The 26,002-nt window shown below is 41.3% G+C and overlaps 1 protein-coding gene across 3 annotated transcripts; it reads right to left on the bottom strand.

Annotated features, from left to right (window-relative positions):
• Positions 1–661: 661 nt before the first annotated feature.
• Positions 662–25,187, bottom strand: ikzf1 (IKAROS family zinc finger 1 (Ikaros)). 3 transcript variants are annotated; one of them, XM_024424463.1, is made up of 8 exons: positions 24,893–25,187; positions 20,152–20,205; positions 19,824–19,946; positions 6,861–7,142; positions 4,338–4,505; positions 3,623–3,748; positions 2,584–2,718; positions 662–2,010 (listed from the first exon to the last, which is right to left on the bottom strand). In XM_024424463.1, exons 1-8 carry the CDS (start codon positions 25,170–25,172, stop codon positions 1,316–1,318), a joined length of 1,863 nt encoding a protein of 620 aa, XP_024280231.1. In that variant the 5' UTR covers positions 25,173–25,187; the 3' UTR covers positions 662–1,315. The 3 variants fall into 3 exon arrangements, with proteins under 3 accessions (XP_024280231.1, XP_024280267.1, XP_024280277.1); XM_024424499.2 differs by lacking the exons at positions 3,623–3,748; positions 4,338–4,505; positions 6,861–7,142; ... (1 more) ...; positions 20,152–20,205; positions 24,893–25,187 and adding an exon at positions 3,484–3,610; XM_024424509.2 differs by lacking the exons at positions 3,623–3,748; positions 4,338–4,505; positions 6,861–7,142; ... (1 more) ...; positions 20,152–20,205; positions 24,893–25,187 and adding an exon at positions 3,484–3,610 and having other exon boundaries at positions 2,584–2,715.
• Between the last annotated feature and the right edge of the window lie 815 nt (positions 25,188–26,002).

Raw genomic sequence — 26,002 nt, 5'->3', positions numbered from 1 at the left:
AACGATTTAGGAAAGTTCGAGAACGTGCAATTACATTTCTGTATTTCTATCAATTTATTTAGCCATTTGGTTATCATGGCAGCATGGTTTGGTAAGAATTGAGAAGGTTGCTGACTCATGTTTTGGGTCATGTACTATACTTGTAGCTTTTTGCCTAGGGTATATTCTCAATGGCTGAAATGTACAGAGCAAACACTGTTATCTATTCCATGGGATATTGTTCGATCATTTACATTAAAAGTCAAATGTATTCATGTGCCAGATGTTGCACCCTAATGATTTATGAATTGCTTTGAACAACTACAATGGATTGTCATTCAAATGTCCAGGGGTAGAAATGGAATAGTGTGAAAAGTTGTCAATTTCCTCCAGTAGGAAAATACAGTGCAACCTTCTTTGAAATATCCTTGAAAATATTTGAACAGGTATATAATGTAATCCTGGTGAAGCTTACTATGAAAGAATAACAAATCAGTATTATTTTTGTGTATGTAAAATATCCTTTATTGATATTTTGCAAGCATGATATATGAGTGAAAAGACTTTAAAAGTTTAGTCCAAATTGAGAGTAACATTTTCTTTGCCACCGAGGTAAAAAGCTGTGACAAAATCGAATCCCATCCGTATTTTATATCAAACAAACATCTTTCAGTAAAAACACTCTAGTTCGGTCATTTATTACACTCAAATTAATGTATCACATTTGATTAATGGTTTGTTTGAACTAAACAAATCAAACGGGAAACCCTAACACCAACTGTAATAAATTACCAAAAAAAAACACATGCATGTGTACACGGCATAAATAATATATCAAAAGTCCATATAAAAAAAAACATTTAAGTAAAATAAGGAGCAAAATTTCCTTGGGTGGGATTCAAATAGATTAATACAGTGACGAATAACACTGTAAAGTTAAAACTTAAATGTCAAGCAATACCTTATATTCTTTAGAATAAAATATACAGATATTCCTGTCTAGGTAGGCTATCAGAAAACAGACATGTATTTAATGTACACAGACATCAAAGGGTAGATGAATGACTTAAAACTATACAGTATGTGACACATGATACTTACTGCTGAGGCACAATCATTTTTTAAGTTGTTTGTTCAGTTATTTGAACACCTTTTTGTTTTCTAAAAAAGCAGATCGAGGAATAGTTTGTTTTTCCTCCTGAACATGTGAAATACACATTAATTAGATTTGTTCTTCAACATGCAATTTCTTGACAATGTATAAAAATCATGTGTGTGTGTTTAGTACATGTGTATGTATGTATGTTCACGAGTAAGTGTGTGTTCAGTTGGCAACTCAGTAGCGATGCTCCCCTCGGGTCATGTGTGACGAAAACTCGTAACGGTCCTGACTGCGATGGCCACAGAGGTTGCACTCGAACGGGTCTCGGAAGCCATGGCAGCCCATGTGGATGGTGTACATCACATGGTCTAGGAAGAGGATGCGGCAGTGTTCACAGCGATATGCCCTCACCTGCTCCCCCTCTCCACTCAGCACCTTGAACCCCTCCGAGGCAATCTCGATACTGGCCCGCATGGCCTCGTACTGCCGCTGCTGCTCCTCCTTCCCCAGGGGCAGCACGCCATTACGTACCCCGGACGTGATGTGGTTTGTCAGGTAGATGAGGCCTGAGGCCCCGACACCTGCCCTCTCTTCATTGTTGCTCTCCGTGTCGGTGGAATCCTGGCCACTGTGGCTGGGGGAGCCGTCCTTCTCGCTGGAGGCTGACTTGGACTTTGCGAGCAACAGAAGATTTTCGGCTGCGCTGTCCTTGGCTGACAGGCCGTGGCCCTCTGCAGGGGGCTTGTGGAGGGGGTACATGGAGCCCATGACCCCCATGTCAGAGGAGGTTGGGGAGGTCTGGATGAGCGGTCGGAGTGACTCGGCACCCAGGTAGTTGATGGCACTGTTGATGGCCTGGTCGATGACATGAGGCTGCATCAGTTCCCCCGGGCCACCCTCGAAGGAGATGTCGGAGAGGCGTTTCTCACCTGAGGGTTAGAAAGAGAAAACAGATGAATACCAATGTTAGACTACAATTCAATTTTTTTTAAACTCAGTTTCCTGATATCAAACATTACAAGGACTTATGTTTAATTGTGGTTCTAGTGGTCAGTTTATTGGCCACTTTTGACATATTGAAAAGTGATTCTCTTTATTTAGAATATTCCATTCTTTGCATTTTTCTCATGGCTGATTACTTAGTTTTAGTTGTTATTTCTGACATGTTTTGTAAATATATTTTTATTGTTAGTTTAAGAAAGAGTAATCTTCAGATACATGTATAATACACCAAGGGTAAGGATCAAGTTGAAATAAATGAAAATATTCTCTTTGCTCAACTTAAATAAAGCTCAAACATTGTTATAATGATATGCAGATTCCAGGCACAAGGGTGATCATGCTGAATATGTGCTGTTTAAAAAAAAAATAGCTTATTCTGCAGCGCAAAGGTAGCAAATCCAAATGCATCAAACTGAAATACACAATTCTGACAATTGGAACCTAAGTCCTGTGCTTTACATGTTTGTTGGTATGCGAAGGTAGAAGACTTTATCCCTTACCTACAAACTTCTGTGGCATAGTGCTCTTACGTTTGGCTACATTATTAGCTAGTCTGTCTAGCACCAAGGCTCTCTTAGATCCCATCTGGCTTAAGTCTTCCCTCTGCTCATTCTGGTTGCTTTCTTCCTTTACTACTGGAAAGCAAGACAGAAAAGTAGGTTTCAGAATCAAAGTAGTGAAATCTGACCTGATAAAAAGTATAATTACTGTATAACAGGATCTTGCTACAATTTGCTAGAGCATCCCTCCCTGACTGTAGATACATGGCACAATGATGAGGAGGCCTTTATTGACAGATGTGCTGCAGTTGGTATACATTGGCCTTACTCACTAAGCAAAGCAGAGTGATCAACCTTTCTCATCATTTCCTCTTCTAATTTCCTCTTCTTAACCTCTGCACTCTTGCCCCACTTCCTAATGTTGTCAGTTCAGTCGGCTACATGTACATCCGCCCACAATGGATCTCTCCTTAGTATAAAGAGGTCATTTTTACGTGAGCTACATTATCTTACTATAAAAAGCTACATTATCTTACTGTATTTATTTAACTTTAAACCATGTTCCACATTCACAAAAGTCTTATAAGATTTTAAGCAGAACTGTAAATACATTTTTAACAAAACATGAACTGAAAAGAGCACAGAATTTTTTTTTTTGTCATGCTCTTATTTATGGACTCACAGAATGAAGTAGTACAACTTGAAGACCATCCAAGAAAATAAGCTGCTGCTTTTTTTTTTTACCACATTTCCTTACTGAATAAAGTGTTTCCCCCTTTTAGAATAACTGGATATGAGTCAACAGTAAGAGCAAAAAAACACTCCAATATATTATGGAAGCCTTGCATCGGAAGAGAAACATTTATTCTGCAGGTAAACGTCATTAAAATCGAGCCTGACCTGTTGGAAGTATTGTTGCAATTTCAACATTGTTGGTGCATTAATGTTGCCACCAGAGTGAGTCCTGAGTGGTGACGAGTAGTCAAGTTCAAAGTAGGTCAACAGTGTGGGTGAAGGTGAGAGACTGACAGACACTAACCTGTATAGATGCTGTTCTGCAGCCCCATGCACTGGAGGTAGTTGTGACACCGCTCCTTGTGTTCCTCCAGAGAGCTACGCTGCTTGTAGCTCCGCCCACAGTAGGCACACTTGTGGGGTTTTCCAACTGCAAGAAGTGACAGCGGTGAGTATTGACAGCATTTTAATTGAGAGCCATTTTTCAAGCATGTGAGATGTCCATTGTACTGTCCATATTGTGAGGAGTGGTGTACATGTGCATATGTTGTATTTTGACTTATAACAATGGCATTCTGTTTCATTCTCCAAAAGACCCAGTCCCATGTTTCATTGACATGATAAATGTCATGGTTTTATAATCATATCTTTGCAGATGACCGATATCCCACTGGGCAAAGACGCCAATTCAATGTCTAAGTCCTCGATGATTCAACTTAATTTCATTGAAATGACATTGGAAACAATGTTGATTCAACCAGTGTGTGCCCAGTGGGATGGTTCCCACTCCACACTAAGACCACAGAGTACAGGGCAGGTGTTCCCTCACAATTCCACTGGGTAAGTACCACCACCTGGAAAGTTGATTAGGCCCTAAACGGGAGAAATTGGACTGAAACAGGGAGGGACTACATGGATTACATGGTCCATTTTTTGTTTCTGTTTCAAAACCTTTTTAAAATGTTGCATGCCCTAATGTCCACAACACACTGACCACTAATCCTATCCTCCTAACTCACCAGAGTGGGTACGCAGGTGACCGCTGAGGGCGTCTCTCCGGCGACAGGCATAGTTGCACAGGTGACACTTGAAGGGCTTCTCTCCTGAGTGGAGCTTGATGTGACGTAGCAGGTTGCCTTTCTGGGTGAAAGAAGCGCCACACTGGGTGCACTGGAATGGACGCTCTCCTGAGGACAAGAAACACCACACAGCAGGTTGTTAGGGCCAGCACACAGGAGCAGCTGCCACTCATCTACAGTATGTATCAACATTTTAAATGTAATTGGCTCATTGCAAAAGAGTGTTGGCATATTTTTCACTGACAAGCACACTTATGTAATCTCACAAATACATAACTGCAGTATAGGTGTCTTTGTGAGTTATGCAAATATTATCATGTAGAAAATAGGAATCTTTTCAGCAAAATCAAAATGACAATAATGTACATTACAGCAGATTAGTATTTTGTTTGTAAGAGTAGGCCTATATGAATGGAATTCTATGCTTTATATAACCGAGGGTTAATGCAAAGTGTTGACAGTGTGTGGGGAATGTATGAACGTGCTTTCTCTTTTGTCATCATACAGTATGAGATGGACCCATTTTTGTCATTTGTATCAGTTTATCAACCATTCTGAGTTTGTCATTTTGCTTTGAGCCGCACCAATGTCGGCTCGGCTCAACAAGAACAGCCTATCTTCAGAGAATAATGGGCCAGGTATAGAGGCATTGTCTGAATTTTGCTATCTGGATGCAAGAACTAAAGCATCTCCAACCAATAGCACCACTGTGGATGTGAATGTGGGGTCACTGTACCGCAAGACTCCCAAGCACTAGAACACGGTGAATGATGGAGGAACTCTGAGCACAGGCCAATCAACCAGCCTATGAGGGTTTGAGAGCGGAGTGACACTCCATTTCTCCATGCACTCCCTGGCCCTGAACCTCGGAGCCGAATGGCGCTCTGATCGAACAAGAGCCTTTCAGACTCAGGCTGCCAGTTCCGTAATGCACCAGTGCCTGGGTCAATTTGATCAGAAAATCTCTTCTTTTTTTTTCTCTTCTTCTTCGTCTCTAAAATAAGAGCAGCCCATCACAATGCAAATTCAAGCTCATTTGAATAAAGTGAAGGAAACACTTTGTGTTGAGAGCCAGTCTTCCTGATCAGTGGTTCTGGAATAAACCAATATCTAGCCTCTGAGTGTTGTGGCATTCTGTGAGAAGGTTTTAATATGGCTTTTTTTCTCTCAAAAGGCCCCATAAAATAAGAGTTACCAGTGAAGCAGCAAAAATATAGAAAAAAGGAAACTCATTAAAAATGCATTTCAGGAGCAGAGACACCACAGAATATTTTCTATTTAAATAGGAGGCACTTCATTATATATTTTATTATATGTTATTTTGCATTTACATTAGTCTAGTGTTCCTTTCTTCCATTTTGGGTTTCATTAGTTTCTAAAGCTTGACAGTTAAGTGCCTTTTTGAAAAATGTTCCCCGCCACTGGTTTGGGTTCATTACAATAGAATATCAATTCTGAATTTTGAAAAACTTGTAATACTCGGATAATTGCCATTTTGTGGAGATTCCATTTAATTGCTGCAGATATCCTGTTTTTCAACTGTGATATAAGGGCATGTTTAGGGATTATATTCATCATACTTTTTCAATCTTATCACACAACAAATTGATCACGAGCCACTTCTCTCACGTGATCATTTAAAAGAACACTCCGAGAATTATAATTGTATAGTGGCTTCCTCCGTCACCAATACAGAATATAGTGTAGATACTACAAATGACAGATGACATACTTGACTATATTTCGATATTTCAGTCTAAAACATCCCTTTACAGCGTTATAGACCAATATAATGACTATAGCACAGTAACTATGGGAAAATATGCCTCTGAAACTAATCCAAACCAATGAAAGTTATATTATCCACATAAAAAACTCAACAATGTTTAATAACACATTATCTACTCATGTTAAGCTCTGCCATCATCAAATAGCTCCAATTGTTTAAGTAATAACTTTTACAAAAACAAGTATTCAACTGCTTCATTGCACCTCAATTACGGAGAAGTGACATGGTAACATTTAGCAGCTCCTGGTGCTTATCTCGTTGAATTAAACACAATCGGTGGATGCCTAGCACTGTAGCATGGTAGCCTACTAAGTGGTACTTAGTGGTCAAATATTCAACAACATATTTATTAGGTGATAAGCACGTAATTGCCATTTTAGATTTCCAAGGAAATACCACGTAAATGACGGACTCTAAAATAGTGTGAAACCCCAATTACTTGTGTTGAAGCCTATAACTCATGCTCTGTAGGCAACTTTGGAATAAGACCTAAGAACACAGACTAACCCTAACAGTGCTCTGTCTACTGCTCTCAGCGTCTCAAGTGAAGATAAAGACACTGACAGAATCCATCTCATCTTCTCTACCCCACATACACATAATCTCTCTGTAAGGCTACCAGTGAGCATAGCGTGGGTGCAAAGTAAGGGCGATGAGTATCGCGGATGGCTTACCAGTGTGGCTTCGCTTGTGCACCATCAGCACATTGGGGCCAATGCAAACTATCCCACAGATATCACACTTGAGCTTCCCGTTGGGCAGGCGGATACCCCCAGCCGAGGAGTAGGGGCCCTTGCTGTCGGGGCCGCCTGCATGGGAGCCGTTCACTTTGGCCCCCGAGGCATCGAGCACGCGCAAGTCTTCCGCACACTCCTCCTCCTCCTCGCCATTCATCATCATGTCAATGGCGAGCCCATTCTCCTCGTCACTGCGAGCCTCAACTTTAATGTTACAGGCTGGAAAAGAGGGCAGTGGGCCACTGTTTAGAATAGGAACATGTTTCTGGGGGACTATAGCCTAACTAACTGTGTAGAAATATGAGTACATTACTATATTACTATTTGACTAGATGTAAATCTTTGACTTTCTATGGGACAATATGTGACTTTTTAGTTTAAGGGCATGTGTCTATGTCTCCCTCTACTTGACTGGTTGTTTTAGTCTATGAGGTCTATGAACACCTGTGAGAGCATGCCTCACCTCCAATTAACTTACTGATAGGAATAGTTAATTGCGGCGTGAGAGCATTTATATCAGCACTTTCTGTGCAGCAATCCTCAATTCAACTTTATTGGCTGAGTACACTAGGACAAAACTTTGAAACAAATTTGCTGAACTCATACAGTGGGTTCTTGTGATCAATGTTCCAGATCAAACATAACAGATGAATAATATAGATTTCTTTTAAACTTTTGCTAAAGAAGATGGTGAAACTATATACTGCATCTCTCATCATCACTCTTCTGTGAAAATGACAGCAAGATAAACAGGAAACAGAGACACAGGAAGCTGTGTGAAACTAAGGATGGCAGCGGTGTCAACCAGACCAACAAACTATGATAACGGCACACACAAACACGCATGCACATACACACACACACACACACACACACACACACACACACACACACACACACACACACACATACATACATACACACACACACACACACACACACACACACACACACACACACACACACACACACACACACACACACACACACACACACACACACACACACACACACACACACACAAACACGCATGCACATACACACACACACATACACACACACACACATACACACACACACACACACACACACAAATACGCACAAAACGATAACTTAAAAACACAATATCTGAACACATAGCCCATTAGGCTAAAACTGATTGAATCAACGTTGTTTCCACATCATTCAACAATAAAAATTCAATGTTGAATCAATGTGGAAAATTGATTGGATTTTTTTTTTTTAAGTAATCAAAGTAAGGAAATTTTGTATTTTTTCACCCAACTTTTAAGCTAAATCCAATGACATGGTGAACTGTTTTTGTAGATTTCATGTTGAATTCACGTTAGGTGACAACTCAACCAAATGTAAATCAAAACTAGACGTTGGAACTAATATCGATTTCAACTGCCCCCATTGTCACTTCATCCTGGCGCCGGGTTTGCATAACTGTTGTCATTCTTTTCAATGGCTATGTAACCAGACTATGGCATGACAATCATTCGAATCGACGATTATCGTCTCAATAAAAGCACACGTTTTAAAGGAGCGAGTGTAAAAAGGAAATTTGACGACAAGTGCCCGATTTTAAATACTGGAGGGAATAAACACTTGAAACCTGGCAAACCCCTCAATCTCATTTGCATTTCATGGTGGCTGATTTCCTCATGTGTCTACCTTGTTTGTACACCCAAAGAGGAAGAAGTGGAAATAATGAATTATAGGAATCTATAGGGGGAAAAAGGGGAAGCGTCAGAAACGAGGCCTGCCTAACCAAAATACCAAGAATTATGGAGAAGTGACAGAAAGGGAAGCACAGACAAGGAATTGTAAAACGGTGTAACTGAAACTTGAGTCTTTTTTTGCAGGACGCTTGTTTTCACTGACACTTGGGAGGGAACAAGCTTCCATAGTGCGTGATTCATCCAGTGAAAGCGGAAAGGCAACTGGTGTGAACACAGTGACTTCCTGTTGCTCTCGAACACAACTTCATTATCAACCCAACACCACCATCTTGGTGATGCTTGATGAAATCAGCATTTGGTGTACAGTACTATGCTAGCTATTCAAATAATCAAATTCAACATCACATTGGTGAAAGTGGATTGACCGAAGAACAATTTGTGTTAGAATTTGTTATATTATGCTAACTGCTGAAATACTGTAAGTTCAGGGCAGTATAATGCTCCTCCCTCGCCTTACAACATTTTGTCTGTTGCCCTGTTGTCACTTTGCAATTGGACACATAGCCTACATGTTTTTCCACTGAGCAGGCGAGGTGAAGAGAACACAAACCACACGCCTATAGAACACAAAGGAAGCTAGCTAGATGAAAGCAGAAAGGCACGAAATAGAACAGAAAGAGAGAGCGCACCCCAGGCAGAGAGGCAATGATAACTGTGAAGAGCATATTTTCAATAACCACTGAATTAAGGCCTGCATGTCTCCAAACATGTTAGGCCTACAGGTCAGCCAGAACAATAGACGTGAAGATGACTGGGTGGTTGGCTACAACATGAATACAACCATTTTCCAACTTCTACATGACTACAGTAATGAGAGAAAAATATGTTCGTACCTTCTATGTGTTTGTTGTTTGGTTTAATGTAATGCATAAAACTTGTAGCGTATTTGGGGGCTCGTCTGGGATTTCACTTATTTATTTGCATCAGAGAAAACAAGTGATAAACAGCAATACAGAAAAAATTAAATAAAACATTTAACGATGTGAAGGTGTGGTTGTATACAATACATAATATACAATCCCTAAGCACAAAAATAAGAAAGATTTTTAAAACCGAAAACAAAACCTACTAATTATGAATGTATAAGTTAATTGATCAGTAATCACACACGCACAAAAAATGTGCTTTGTTAAAGTGTGTGTGTGTGTGTGTGTGTGTGTGTGTGTGTGTGTGTGTGTGTGTGTGTGTGTGTGTGTGTGTGTGTGTGTGTGTGTGTGTGTGTGTGTGTGTGTGTGTGTGTGTGTGTGTGTGTGTGTGTGTGTGTGTGTGTGTGTGAGAGAGAGTTACAGTGCCAGTCAAAAGTTTGGACATACCTACTCATTCAAGGGTTTTTCTTAATTTTTACTATTTTCTACATTGTAGAATAATAGTGAAGACATCAAAACTATGAAATAACACATATGTATGGAATCATGTAGTAACAAATGAGTCATGTAGTAACATGAGCAATGGACATTAGACTGGTGGAAATCTGTCCTTTGGTCTGATTTGAATGATTTGAGAATTTGAGATTTTTGGTTCCAATCGCCGTGTCTTTGTGAGACGCGGAGTAGGTGAACGGATGATCTCCGCATGGGTGGTTCCCACCGTGAAGCATGGAGGAAGAGGTGTGGGGATGCTTTGCTGGTGATTTATTTAGAATTCAAGGCACATTTAACCGGCATGTCTATCACAGCATTATGCAGAAATACGCCATCCCGCCTGGTTTGCTCTTAGTGAGACTATCATTTGTTTTTCAACAGGAAATTGACCAAAACAACACCTCCAGGCTAGGTAAGGGCTACTTGACCAAGAAGGAGAGTGATGGTGCTGCATCAGATGATCCCCCGACCTCAACCCAATTGAGATGGTTTGGGATAAATTGGACTGCAGAGTGTAGGAAAAGCAGCCAACAAGTGCTCAGCATATGTGGGAACTACTTCAAGACTGTTGGAAAAGCATTCCTCATGAAGCTGGTAAAGATAATGCAAGAGTGTGCAAAGCTGTCATCAAGGCAATGTATGACTATTTTAACTTCTTGGATATAGGGGGCGCTCTTTTAATTTATGGATAAAAAAAGCCCGTTTTAAGCACAATATTTTGTCACGAAAAGATGCTCGACTATGCATATAATTGCAGCTTTGGAAAGAAAACACTCTAAGGTTTCCAAAACTGCAAAGATATTATCTGTGAGTGCCACAGAACTCATGTTACAGGCGAAACCAAGATGATACTTTAACCAGGAAATGGGCAGAATTTTCGAAGCTCTGTTTTCTATTGTCTCCTTATATGGCTGTGAATGCGCCGGGAATGAGCCTGCCCTTCCTATCGTTTCTCCAAGGTGTCTGCAGCATTGTGACGTATTTGTAGGCATATCATTGGAAGATTGGCCATAAGAGACTACATTTACCACGGGTCCGCCCGGTCTCCTTTGTGTAAATTGGTGCGTAATCTTCAGCCGCAGGGTTTTTTCTCCTGGGATTCAGAGGGGAAGGCACACTTCCACGAACGATATATCATCGAAGAGATATGTGAAAAACACCTTGAGGATTGGTTCTAAACAACATTTGCCATGTTTCAGTCGATATTATGGAGTTAATTTGGAAAAAAGTTTGGCGTTTTGAAGACTGAATTTTCGTTTTTTTTGGTAGCCAAACGTGACGCACCAAACGGAGCAATTTCTCCTAAACAAATCATCTTTCAGGAAAAACTGAGCATTTGCTATCTAACTGAGAGTCTCCTCATTGAAAACATCTGAAGTTCTTCAAAGGTAATGATTTTATTTGAATGATTTTCTGGTTTTTGTGAAGAGGTTGCCTGCTAATGCTAACGCTAAATGCTACGCTAGGTGCGCTAGCTGTTACACAAATGCTTATTTTGCAATGGTTGAGAAGCATATTTTGAAAATCTGAGATGACAGTGTTAACAAAAGGCTAAGCTTGAGAGCTAGCATATTAATTTCATTTCATTTGCGATTTTCATGAATAGTTAACGTTGTGTTATGCTAATGAGCTGCTGGGATAATTACACTCCTGGATACAGGTTTTTTTCGTAGCTAAACGTGACGCACCAAACGGAGCGATTTCTCCTAAACAAATAATCTCTCAGGAAAAACTGAGCATTTGCTATCTAACTGAGAGTCTCCTCATTGAAAACATCGGAAGTTCTTCAAAGGTAATGATTTTATTTGAATGATTTTCTGGTTTTTGTGAAGAGGTTGCCTGCTAATGCTAACGCTAAATGCTACGCTAGGTGCGCTAGCTGTTACACAAATGCTTATTTTGCAATGGTTGAGAAGCATATTTTGAAAATCTGAGATGACAGTGTTGTTAACAAAATGCTAAGCTTGAGAGCTAGCATATTCATTTCATTTCATTTGCGATTTTCATGAATAGTTAACGTTGCATTATGGTAATGAGCTTGAGGCTGTATTCACGATCCCGGATCCGGGATGGCTCGACGCAACAGGTTAAAGAATCTCAAAAATAAAATATATTTGGGTTTGTTTAACACTTTTTTGGTTACTACATGATTCCATATGTGTTATTTCATAGTTTTGATGTCTTCAATATTATTCAATGTAGAAAATAGTAAAATAAAGAAAAACCCTTGAATGAGTAGGTGTGTCCTGGATACAGCCCTTAGCCGTAGTATATTGACCATATACCACAAACTTTGAGGTGCCTTATTGCTATTATTAACTGGTTACCAATGTAAATAACTTGAAAATAAAATAAAAGAGAGCCGTACACTCTAGGAGCTCAGATGCAAAAATTTAATTACCAACGTTTTGACAGCCAAGCTGTCTTCGTCGAGACGTTGGTAATTACATTTTTGCATCTGAGCTCCTAGAGTGTGCGGCTCTCTTTTATTTTCAATTTTTCTACTCCGCTAGCCAGCACCTCGTCTTAATAGGTGTGCGTTTCTTTTTCTTCTAGACCAATGTAAATAAAACACTAAACAAGTATTTTTACCCATACACATACCCGTGTCATATTGTCTGATATACACACAGCTGAAATGTTGTTTCAGCCAATCAGCATTGAGAACCCAAACTACCACGTTTATAATTATTGTTAATTTGACTTAAATGTCTGACGTTGACATTGAGAGGCAGATTTAGAGATTAATGGTAGTTGTTTTATTGCTCTCATTAACACTTGCTTCCCAAAACAAGTAAATCAAGGTGTGTGACTGTGTGACAAACATGATATAAAGTCAAAACCCTTCTATTTTTTTACCAGGCATGTCAGTACAATGATGTCCTACACCGTCCAAACCCAGACGACGTTGGGCCAATTGTACGCCATCCTATGGGACTCCCAATCACTGCCGGTTGTGAAACAGCCTGGATTTGAACCAGGGTGTCTGTAGTGACGCCTCTAGCACTGAAATGTAGTGCCTTAGGCCGCTGCGTCACTCGGGGGCCCCCCTTCTTCCCATCCCGAATTTTGTCGCAATTTCCCCATACTGTATATCTCTGAGAAGCTACAGCACAGCAGTAGTAGTTCCCTCTGCCTTGCTAGGTTCAGTGCTATCCACCTCAGCTATGTGATAGTGAGTAAGAGAGGGGCCAGAGCGACAACATGAGGGTTGGTGTAGAGCACTGAAGCTCAGGTATCTTTCCAGAGACTTTCCATGACAAAACCCTGGGCTTATTTACTTTACTTGGAAGTTAAAGAAATAAACATACTTTTCAACACTGTAGGCTATCATATAAAATCAGCAAAAAAGAAATGTCCTATTACTGTCAACTGCGTTTATTTTCAGCAAACTTAACGTGGAAATATTTGCATGAACATAAGATTCAACAACTGAGACATAAACTGAACAAGTTCCACAGACATGTGACTAACAGAAATGGAATAATGTGTCCCTGAACAAAGGGGTGGTCAAAATCAAAAGTAACAATCAGTATCTGGTGTGGCCACCAGCTGCATAAAGTACTGAAGTCCATCTCCTCCTCATGGACTGCACCAGATTGCCAGTTCTTGCTGTGAGATGTTACCCCACTCTTCCACCAAGGCACCTGCAAGTTCCCAGACATTTCTGGGGAGAATGGCCCTAGCCCTCACCCTCCGATCCAACAGGTCCCAGACTTGCTCAATGGGATTGAGATCCGGGCTCTTCGCGGGCCATGGCAGAACACTGACATTCCTGTCTTGCAGGAAATCATGCACAGAAGGAGCAGTATGGCTGGTGGCATTGTCATGCTGGAGGATCATGTCAGGATGAGCCTGTAGGAAGGGAACCACATGAGGGAGGAGGATGTCTTCCCTGTAACACACAGCGTTGAGATTGCCTGAAATGACAACAAGCTCAGTCCGATGATGTTGTGACACACCGCCCCAGACCATGACAGACCCTCTAACTCCAAATCGATCCCGCTCCAGAGTACAGGCCTCGGTGTAACGCTCATTCCTTCGACAATATACGCGAATCCGACCATCACCCCTGGTGAGACAAAACCGCGATTCGTCAGTGAAGAGAACTTTTTGCCTGTTCCGTCTGGTCCAGCGACGGTGGGTTTGTGCCCATAGGCGATTTTGTTGCCGGTGATGTCTGGTGAGGACCTACCTTAGAACAGGCCTACAAGCCCTCAGTCCAGCCTCTCTCAGCCTATTGCGCACATTCTGAGCACTGATGGAGGGATTGTGCGTCCGGGTGTAACTCGGGCAGTTGTTGTTGCCATCCTGTACCTGTCCCGCAGGTGTGATGTTCGGATGTACCGATCCTGTGCAGGTGTTGTTACACATGGTCTTCCACTGCGAGGACAATCACCTGTCCGTCCTGTCTCCCTGGGCATCTTTCTTTTGGTGTTTTTTAGAGTCAGTAGAAAGGCCTCTTTAGTGTCCTAAGTTTTCATAACGGTGACCTTAATTGCCTACCGTTTGTAAGCTGTTAGTGTCTTAACAACCATTCCACAGGTGCATGTTCATTAATTGTTTATGGTTCATTGAACAAGCATGGGAAACAGTGTTTAAACCCTTTACATTGAAGATCTGTGAAGTTATTTGGATTTTTACAAATTATCTTTGAAAGACAGGGTCCTGAAAAGGGACGTTTCTTTTTTTTGCTGAGTTTACTTAGTAACAGCTCCAGCTTCATTGATTTGATACATTGGTACAAAAGAGACGCTAAATTTCTAAATTCACAAGCTATACTGAACAAAAATATAAATTCAAAGTGTTGGTCCCATGTTTCATGAGCTGAAATAAAAAATCCCAGACATTTTCCATAAGCACATAAAGCATATTTCTCTCAATTGTTGTGCACACATTTGTTTACATCCCTATTTCTCCTTTGCCAAGATAGTCCATCCACCTGACAGGTGTGGCATATCAATATGCTGATTAAACCGCATGATCATTACACAGGTGCGCCTTGTGTTGGGGACAATAAAAACGTTTTGTCACACAACACAATGCCACAGATGTCTCAAGTTTTGAGGGATCATGCAATTGGCATGCTGACTGCAGGAATGTCCACCAGAGCTGTTGCCAGAGAATTAACGGTAGAAATTAACATACAAACTGCCTCCAATGTCGTTTTAGAGAATTTGGCAGTATGTCCAATCGGCCTCACAACCACAGACCACGCCAGCCCAGAACCTCCACATCCGGCTTCTTCACCTACGAGATTGTCTGAGTGGGGGTGGAGGTCTGAGTGGGGGTGGAGGGGGGTTGCTGAGGTTTATGTGTCTGTCATAAAGCTCTTTTGTGGAGAAAAACAAATTCCGATTGGCCGGGCCTGGCTCCCCAGTGGGTGGCCCTGGCTTCCAAGTGGGTGGGCCTATGCCCCCCCCATGGCTGCACCCCTGCCCAGTCATATGAAATATATAGATTAGAGCCTAATGAATTTATTGCAATTGACTGATTTCCTTTTATGAACTGTAACTCAGTAAAATACATTTTTGTTCAGTATAAGAAAAGAATACACAGGAAACACAGGTAACTGATAACAAGTCATTGGTGTTGGCTTAGATATCTAGTGGGGAAGTAAAAATAGCCTGTTGGAGGTTCCTGTAACGGGGCTTCTTTTCTCACTGCCTGATGAAAATAGGCCAGTGTGTGCTTGCCTGACTGTGGAAACAACCACATGCGTGTAAAACCACGTTAATGCCACACTGAACATGACTCCTTTGAGTGTGTCAGTGTTGATTAGGAGCACCAAAAACAAAGTGGACTTTTCTACTAGCCTTGAATTTCCGAGAACTCAAAAGCGTAGCACTCGGGGATGAAATAAACACGGTTGTTGTGAATAACTTAATAACTCTAATGATTCATAGCGAAAGAGAAATTGTGTCACCAGAAAGACCTACTGTGACATGTCATTTTACTGTCTGTGTGACTGTAATGACCAAATATATATGTTTTAAGAATTGAATTAAATAAGGCAACTTGTAAAGCATACTTGTGAGATGATTTGTCTTGTACTCCCCACACAAGGGGAATACTTGTTGTGCTTGTTGACTTGTATGGTGAGGCAATGTAGGATGAACCTGGAGACGCTTTGTAGGACGAACCTATGCTAGCTTTGGAAAGTAAATGGAAAACTGCAAAAAGCAACCAGGCTTTGAGGTCTTGAGCTTCCGTTATACTTTCAGTCTCCCTGTCTCAGTTACACGATCCTGTGTGCGATCTGCACTTCAGGCCCATAGCCTTTGTACCACATGATCCTGACAGATAATAATAACTCCCTGATGCATTTGGGGTTGATCAGCGAGCCAGCGATGCACTGCATAGATATAACAGTCACTTCCTCTCACACTGGTGATTAGATCTTCAGGGAGTGCAGAGCAACACATATACACAAACACTTACACTCGCTCACACTCAAAGACCAACACATACAACAAACACACACCCTATTGTCTATGTTTAGGCCAAACTCTCTCCTGATACAGGACCTCTTCAAAATACTATAAGACCAGATATAGAGATGAAGAATCATTCAACCTGTCCTTAAAAAACAAACTCAACAAAGAACACAATACAGTAACTTTTATCACCCATGACCTCTCAGTGAATTTACAAAAACATGTTGAAAGTACTATGGAATAATGTCTGTAACGACATTCCCAAATTGATCAACAAATATCATTCAATTCACTTAGGAAGCGCGCATAAAAATTCTAAACTGTCTGACTGTGATCTCTAAGTCATAGTCCCCATTGTGCATCAGTGAAGATTTGAGTCATTTGAGCTGTTTTTCCTAATATGTAAAATCTGGCAAGTGAAATGACTAATCATAGGCTCAGCCACAAAGACAGTCATATGGAGAAAGCCATGGCTGACTAGGGCAAACCACAGCAGCATATGCCTGTGTTTCCCATGGCCTACTCTTTTATCTCTAGCTCAACTGCACACTTGCACAGAGCCCCCCCAAAAGGCGCATTTATGACCAAAATATCAGGAAGTAGTAGGGCCTAGTCCATGTAATGCTTTCAGAAATGTAATCAGTTGGTGGATCATGAATAAAAATTGGAATTGCAGCTGCTGGACGTGAAAGCCTCATCATGTCTTATGATGATTGCTCCGCAACAAATGCTGACCGACGTGTTCACGTCAACTAAGGTGAATCTTGATAAAGACACGTGTGTACTTCATGATAGGTAGGGCAGTTACAATAAATCCCCGGTGCATGACAATGGGCATCCTTGTCGTAAACTATGGCACGCTGGCAAGGGCTGGAGTTCCTTATGTGTGCTGCTGAGTTAACAGCTTGACAGTTGAAGTGAAAGTGTGTGTGTGTGTGTGTTTGCAGGTGCGTTAGCAGTGCGGTGGTGCGATGCACTGGGATGTGCCGTGCTGATCTCTGAACTCGACTCTGCTCCTGAAGTCTTTATCTCCTGGAGTGTTGAAACTGACTGATGGCAAGTTCTTCTTAGGAAACTCTTGCACATCCTATTTCAGTTTCCTCTGCTGTGACATGTTATTTGACAGACGCCGCCTCAAAGTGCAACGGTACACGACACCACACCGCTATCTGGAGCTAATACAGAAGGAGTGACATTCTAATTTTACGCCACACTTTATAGCAACACTTACGGTGTATTGTAGTTATCACAATGGATCACCGACACATCCCACAAAGACACCCTAGCTATTGGTTGCATGAGCTACTGTACTTTTAGGCATAGAATATGATATGGTTCACCTTGCATGCAGGTAGGGGTGCTTTTCACAAATGTTCCCATGAAGCAACAATTCAAGTCCCAAAACTCCGTGTGGTAAATGCTGCCTGGTGTCCCCTGATATCGCAGTCATGTCCCGAGTTGAAATAAACGTGTACATCAACTAATGCTAATATTATGTCCATGATATTCCCTGGCTTAATTTAGTAACATCCTCATATCAAGGGCACATTAGCCATTCCTTAAGGTTTGCACATCATGAGACGGATCAGAGAAATGTGCAACCTTTCCTGCCAATGACCTAAATGCATCAATAACTTTTAGATTGCATGTTCAAAAGAACTGTGTTTGGTTAAAGTGCCAGATTGCAAGTAATGAGTGGATCTAAGGGATTGTTGTTACATGTGGCAACCGCTTGTTGGGATGCCATTACGAAATGTTATGTTACTAACAAAATAGTTATGTTACTAAGACATTTGTTTTTATGATATGTGCAGTGAGCTCCAAAAGTGTTAGGACAGTGACAATGTTGTTGTTGTTTTGGCTCTGTACTCTGAAATTATACAATGACTACGAGGTTAAAGTGCTGATTTTTTGTGGAGTCTGTCAGCTTTTGGGGGGCGTATTTTAATCCATATTAGGTGGACTGTTTAGAAATTACAGCACATTTTGTACATAGTCCCCCATTTTAAGAGACCTAAAGTATTGGGACATATTCACTTATGCTGAGTGTACGAAACATTAGGAACTCATTCCTAATATTGAGTTGCACCCCCTTTTGCACTCAGAACAGCTTCAATTTGTTGGGGCATGGGCTCTACAAGGTCTCAAGACAATTCCACAGGAATGCTGGCCCATGTTGATGCCAATGCTTCCCACAGTTGTGTCATGTTGGCTGGATATCCTTTGTGTAGTGGACCATTTTTGATACACAAGTGAAACTGTTGAGCGCAAAAAATCCCCAGCAGTGTTGCAGTTCTTGACACACTCAAACCGGTGCGCCTGGCACCTACTACCATACCCTATTCAAAGGGACTTAAATCTTTTGTCTTGCCCATTCACCCTCTGAATAGCACACATACACAATCCATGCCTCCATTGTCTCAAGGCTTAAAAATATTTCTTTAACCTGTCTCATCCCCTTCATCTACACTGATTTAAGGTGGATTTAACAAGTGACATAAGGGATCATAGGTTTTACGAGGATTCACCTGGTCAGTCTGTCATGGAAAGAGTGAGAAGGTTACAGAGGCATAAATATCATACCCCCCCCAAAAAATAAAAAAATGCTAACCTCCCTGTTATTGTATTGGTGAGAGGTTTGCATTTGGGGGGGGTATAATATTTGCGCCTCTGTAATTTTCTTACTTTTCATTATTCACGATTCATTCAGGAGTATCCGTAATCATGGTATCATCCACATGAATGTAGAAGTGTTTGGAAACATATTTATGCTTATTTACAATAAAGGTTATTCCAAAATGACACTACATTATTTACCATTAATTTCTATTGGGCACATAATTATCTGAAACACGACCCAAACAAAACAGCAAATGCATCCAACAAATGTATAGAGTCAAACCTTGATGTAGTCATTGTGTTATAGAAATATGGGACCAAATACTAAACTTTTGACTACTTTAATACACATATAAGTGAATTTGTCCAAATACCTTTGGTGCCCTAAAATGAGAGGACTATGTACAAAAAGTGCTGAAATGTATTTTAAGTGTAGGCGGGTGTAACAAACACAGGTATTGTTAATTATTAATGTATTTTGTCGTGTATTTCCACATCATTTTTAAAAAGATCATTATTTGAATTATTATTATTAGCAACAACAGTGCTACTACTTTTGTCCTGAGGGTTTACATATTTCTGAAGGTTCTCTGGAAACGGCTAGGTTTTGTGGTATACAGGTAAAGGTTTGATGGATATACTGGTCTAGGTGCAGCAACTTAACTGGTTCATAGGCCTACTGATGTAGGAGTGGTGCATTAGGGAAGCACGGTGAAACCCATGTGATCTGTCACTCACCCATGCCTTCTTTGTCGCCCCTGTTATTGTGTTGCAGATTGGAGCTAGCAGACAGGTCCTCTGGGATGGGCATGGCCTCGTCGTTCTCCTCAGACACATCATTGGGAGGGGGGCTGTCCCTGCCTACATGGGGAAACACCAGCTAACCCATTAGCCACCAGAACATGGTTCATTATTGCTCATAAGATAGAACCATAATTATCTATAATCTATTACATGTGGTATGACTGTGCCACTCAGCTTGGGCTCTGTGCAACTCACGCTGTGCTTCTCTGTTCTACCAGACATGCTCCTATACAGAGCCAGTTCTGAAAACAGAAGCTCTTACCTGGCATCTGAGACATCTCCTGTGCCTCCTCCGTCTCCATTCGGTGCAGGTACTCTAATGGGATAGAGAGACACAGAGATGTAGATGTGTTTAAATGCAATCAACGGCTCCGCAGGGCTGAAAAAACCACAACATTATAAAAAGCCACAGCTGACTAAAGGGGTGACCTCTCTCTGTACAACTCCGTCACCCCGGCAAGATCACTCTTGTCACACCGAAAGACACACCACTGTCCCCCACATTACATTACAAAGAATTACAGACATTTTCATTACAAGTCTGACAGAGAGGGCGGGCTGGGAGAGTGGCTTGGCCCCGCATGATGGGCTATGGCGATGGGGGTGCTGGGAAGGGGCTTTCAGACCACATTTGTTATTTATTGTTAATTTCCTGCCACGTAATCATCCACAAATGCAAACTGACTGCCGCAAAATTAAGCAGAAAATTAACTGGCCCTAGGTCACTGAGGATGCGGCTGTTTGCCCGTGCCAAGCTTATCGCCGCTCGTGTTCGCTCTAATTTACTGAGCATGCATCGCTGAGCGCGCCACTACCCGAGCGCAGACATGTGCGAGAGGAGCCACAATCAGAAACAAAGAGAGAGGAGAGGGAGAAAGATAAGAAAGAGAGAGAGAGGAAGAGGGAGACAGACAGTCCGAGAGAGATGCAGAGCGGGACCCGGAAAGAGAGAGCGAGACAGAGAAAGATAGAGAGGGGGAAGATACAGAGACAGAGAGGGGAGGGAACCAAGACTGACAGAGAGTGTGCCAGAGAGCGAAAGTGGAGAGAGAGAACCAGGGACAGAGAGATCGATAGAGGAAGGCCGAGGTGCCCCGAAGTAAGTTTCTCTCGCAAAAGAGGAGGCAGTTTAATGAAGAAGAGCACATCCCCTGGCCAGAGCCTGCTGCATATCTGAGGAGTCACCAGTGCGCGTGGCCCCATTAATAATGCATCCCCCTCAAGCCTGCAGCAGATGGGCACAACAGCCTCAGCCTCGGCACCGCCACTTCAAGAAGGCCCTTGGTGGAGCCGCTTGCCGGCCCAGCCAGCCACACAGGGAGAAGTGAAGCTCCCTAAAATAGCGAAGCAAGCCCAAGGGAGAAGGGGAACCTAGGCCTTCCTGTTTTACTGACAGATGGCTCCACACATTTGGAACAAATAGTGGGAAGCCACCAAGCAGCCCCCGCCGCTGTTGCAACGCACAATGTTCAGGGGACAGGCGAGTCGAGGCTGAGTTCCACAACCCACAGACACCCAGGACTCACGTGGGGGAGGTGGTGGGGGGGTTGCAGAGGGGGTGGGAAGGGCAGAGGTCATTAGTGCAGGAGATGTGGCGCAGAAAGCACAGTTGGTGTTGCGTGCTGATGTGTGTCGATATAAGACTAGGAGGCCATGCCTGCGTCATCATTCTTTAGCATCTGGAGTTTGGAGGTCGAGAGGGGGTGGTATTCTCATGTGCCCTTTTTTTCTGGGCAGATGGTGCGAAGGGAAATACTGATGGTGTTGGTGGGGGACTTTGACAGAAGTGAGAAATGCATTCCCATGTTAAACCACAAGCGAGTTGTGTAGGCATGTGGAGAGCAAGGTGCATGAAAACATTCAGGAAGTTGTATATTCACCCAAAGTGACACCGTTCTTACTTTTAGTACCTGATGCTAGATTCAAGTAATGTTTATTCCCTGTCTAAGGTTCACCGTAACGTTTCATTTTGATCCACAGGCGTTTGTGAAAAAAGACAATTAGTTGAATTTCTTGCTCTAATGTTTTTTTTCCCTTGTTGATGATTCTCAATATATTGTATATTTTGTGGATGGTTTCATTCAGACAATATTCCAGAATGACACCACCTTCTAAAGTCCAGTATGACAAAACAAGGCACTAACGGCAACAGCTGCTTTATGAAAGTGCCTCATAAAGGGCAGGAAGAGTCATGGCAGTGGGTTTGAGTGCGCTTACTAAGGGGAGGAGAGACAGGAAGAGGGCTGTGGGTTCACAACACCCTCAGTCCTAACTCAAGGGATTGTGTGTGGGTGTGTGTGTGGGTGTGTGTGGGGGGGGGCTGTGCAGAGCAGGGTGCGAACTCATGAAAGGGAGCAGGGTGGAGACTGAAACAGCCAAACCGTTAAACAGCCAAAGTGGACTACACCAGCACACTTTGGATAATGGGAGGAAGTAAAAACGGACAGACAGGGTTTTATAATATAAACTATAATCTAGCAACTCATATTCATCGTTAAATGTTGGAATATCAACAAAAGAACATATGCAAATTACATGGGGGCTAATACCAATGAATAAAACAGTCATATATGAAAATCAATACAATCTAGGTGGTCATATAGAACATCAGGCTAAGTTTTTCATATGTTTTTGTTGTTGGTGAAAATTAAAACAAGAAACGTATCATATCAGGTATTCTTACTTGAAGTGTTTTTATTCCCAAACTATTATTAGCATATGCTGCTTCTGTGAGAAGTGTGATTCAAGACTGTACTTGAAAATACTCATTTGTTTCTCCAGAAAATTCCTTTTGACATATGGCATACAAAAAACAATCACTCATTTGGACAAGAAATTAAGAACAATGGCTTTTGTGGCTATTTTTTCCTAAAATACAATGTTATCAGTTTGATTAATATATTTTGATAATGAGATTTTAAAAAATGGATATGACATTTTGTGTACAGAGTCCCACCTCATCCATTGCGGTGTTAAATAAAACAACATTTGTGCCATAACTCGCTCATGCCTTACCAGCGACCCACCTGTGGTTCCAAACCCACAATTTGGGGAACCATGCCCTACTACACTATACCACGTAATATAATAAACAGTCAAAACAGTCATCTTTTAATATTTATAGAGCAATTTCTCATTGGAAATTAAGGAAATGTGTCGCCATGAATTGAAAGATGATAATCTTACTGAGCAGATGTTTGGGCACCTATTGTAAGGGTTGGAATGGCTACATTACAAGGGCGAAATGAGTTTCCTTATAGGGTCTTCAATTGCATCTTACACACTTCATTACACTCGTATTCAGTGACGATCATTTTAATAACTGCCTTTCTTTCGCTTTCCCCTTCCTCAGTCTGCTAGTAACAAGGAAGTGGATGTGTCCACAAGCATGTGTTTGCAGCATTTCAACCATCCTCAATCCGAAGAAGCAGATACATAAAATGTCATAATTGTGCTATGGGGTGGGGTGCAAGTCATTGCTTGATTTAGTCATAGTCATTTCAATATACTAAGTTGATTTCATATGAGGGCAAGTACATTTGACTCGTTGTGTTTTTAATTTTGGATTCATTTTTAAAATCAACTTTTCAAAAGTATGTAGGCTACTACCATCAAATTGAAATGCAAGTGTTTAGCTGCTCTAAAAAAAAGTGAGTACCTTAGAGAACACCTGCTCTTTCCGTGACAGACTGACAAGGTCAATCCAAATGAAAACTTCAGTCAGTTTTTGCCCAGCGGGAGGCTATGTTAACAAAATTGAAATATTGTTATCAACACAGTAAATCAAGTTAAAACAATATCAACGTGGCTTTTGATGCTTTGTGAGAACAAACTGGACAATGCGCAAATGATATACCTTCTTATGTTTAACCAAATGAATTAGACTTGAGTTGGATTTTGCATTGTTTATCTATATAGTTCTACGTTATAGGAATATAATAACCTACGAGTTAAAGTTTGTAGACTTATATGTCCCAGTGCACAGAAGTGTGAGAAGTTTTGTGGACTTGTTTCCCCAATTTTTCTCTCAAAATGAATCTTCCTTTGGTGTTTTTGTTGAATGTCAGTTTCACAACATGTTAACAGTTACTTGAGTCCTGCCCACCAATACTATCTCAACACACAAGTCATGTTCAGCTCAGACCAACCAATGGTTGCGAACGTCTTGGGCACCTTGAAACAGGACTTCGAAGTGTGTGTGTGTGTGTGTGTGTGTCTTTTTCATGTAACTTTGAGAAAGCAGAGAAACACTACGTTTTTTTTATCCTGTAGGCAACGTAGTATAGCTAATTAGTTTCAGCAGTTTCATTGAGGAGTGTTAATATAATGTTTTTGCGTTTATTTGAACTCAGGCCTACTTCGTTTGATTTGTAATAATATGACGTGGACTTCTGAAATAAGAACTCTTGAATGACATGAAGCTTGAATGACATTAAGCAAAATAGTTATAATTAGATATTCATTCTGGATGCGCACAGTTGCAACAGGTGTTGATCTGGTACGAAAAGTGAAAGGAGTCTATGTAAAACATGCAAACCACAAAAACGTATTTTTGTTTTTATATTAACCATAATTATTTTAGACTTAATCGTCAATGGCAAGAAATATAACCTAATGATTCTATATGGTCAAGATAATTGTGAGCAATTCCTGCAATCTCCAAAAAGGAGTATGGGAAAAGAGGAACATTTTCCATTATTCCATTATTTTTCTAAGTGCGTTTGATATTAACTACAATGCTGATCAAAATTGTATAACATTCATTAAACATTACAGTTTCCCTAGACTTTTTGGTCAAATCCGTTACATGCGCCACTATACAAATACTCGCATCACAGGATTTCAGACGCTCGCGCACCTGCACCAGACTTCAGGACAATGTTTTCCAATCCGCTACATAGTTCATTTTTTTAAACGAATAAGGCCCTTTCTTACTATTTAGAAATACGAATAAACGCTTTAAATGAGTTCGAAGTTAACAAGCATCGTGAAAGTTACTCTACCTGCTATTCCTTGAGTTTGCAATATGAAGTTCTTCCAACTCTCCCCCGCTCCATGTGCAGAAGTTCGAAGCGCCGCGGCAGCCCCATGGAACTCTGCCCTCGGTCCCTCCCCTCTCCACTGTACTTCCTCTTTCCAGCCTAACATTTCTATGTTTCTGTGCTCGACTGAGGCATTTTGCTTGCTTTTATCCAGAGGTCGAGTCTGCTTGGGGAGTGGAGGCAGCAGCCCTTGGCTCTTGCTTTGTATCGTGCCAATAAAAGCTGACACCCAGTAGACCATTACTGGCAGCCATGCATGAGATGGGATGAGGCGCACAGGAGACTGGACGATTTATTGTTTATTTATTTATTTCGTAGAGAAGGATGGGGACTCCTCACTTGCATATGAGCAGCTCCCCTTCTGTCACCTGTTCTGGCATCCTATAAGAGTCACAGCGCAATTAAAACGACAACTGTGTTGGTTTCAAATTATGTTTAAACAAATATTGTGACAGGTACACCACAACCATTGTGGAAAGTTGCATCTTTCCATGTGCTTTTGTAACAACAAATGCATATTATCACATATACTCAACCCTATACTTTTATACCATTCGAACACATTTCATTATTGAATCATGAATAATTCAGTGACATTATAGAAATGTAGGCTAGTAGGCCTATGCGCTTAATCACCCAAGGTTTTACATTGTTATCCCATCTTTCCAGTAGGACAGAGACCTTTGAGGTGGCAGTGGTTTGCTGAAAAACGAGAAAAAAATAGATAAGTCTCTAGATCAGGTGATGCTAACTGAGGATAATGCTCTGGTCTAGAAGTCTAATTTGAAATCATTTATTCCAAGCAGCTCTGCGATTGAAAAAATGTGAAAGAAAAGTCAAATGTATTAAACACCTAATAACTCTTTAAAGAGACTCCTAAAGACAAGCAACCAATTGACTCATTGCTACTGTCTCATTGCTACTGTATATATACTGATTTTGTATCAGCTGCTTCCTTGTTTAGGAATACCTCAGCATGTCCCTCCATTGGCAGACTGGGCAGTGTGGATGGATTGCACGAAGAAGTGCTGCCTCTCTTCGCCAAACCCCCCACCTTTTTACTCATGTCAC

This window comes from Oncorhynchus tshawytscha, linkage group LG01 (genome assembly GCF_018296145.1).
Source record: "Oncorhynchus tshawytscha isolate Ot180627B linkage group LG01, Otsh_v2.0, whole genome shotgun sequence".
In the NCBI taxonomy this organism is placed as follows: Eukaryota; Metazoa; Chordata; class Actinopteri; order Salmoniformes; family Salmonidae; genus Oncorhynchus; species Oncorhynchus tshawytscha.
Note: the sequence above shows the minus strand (reverse complement) of the source record. Positions and strands in the feature narration are given on the sequence as shown.

Excerpts from the sequence above, each read along its gene's own strand:
- ikzf1 (XM_024424463.1), bottom strand. The coding sequence starts at position 25,172 with ATGGTCTACTGGGTGTCAGCTTTTATTGGCACGATACAAAGCAAGAGC. Across the intron at positions 20,206-24,892 it reads GCAAACTCAAGGAATAGCAG|AGTACCTGCACCGAATGGAG; the intron begins GTAGAGTAACTT and ends CTATCCCATTAG. Across the intron at positions 4,506-6,860 it reads GCACAAGCGAAGCCACACTG|GAGAGCGTCCATTCCAGTGC; the intron begins GTAAGCCATCCG and ends TCTTGTCCTCAG.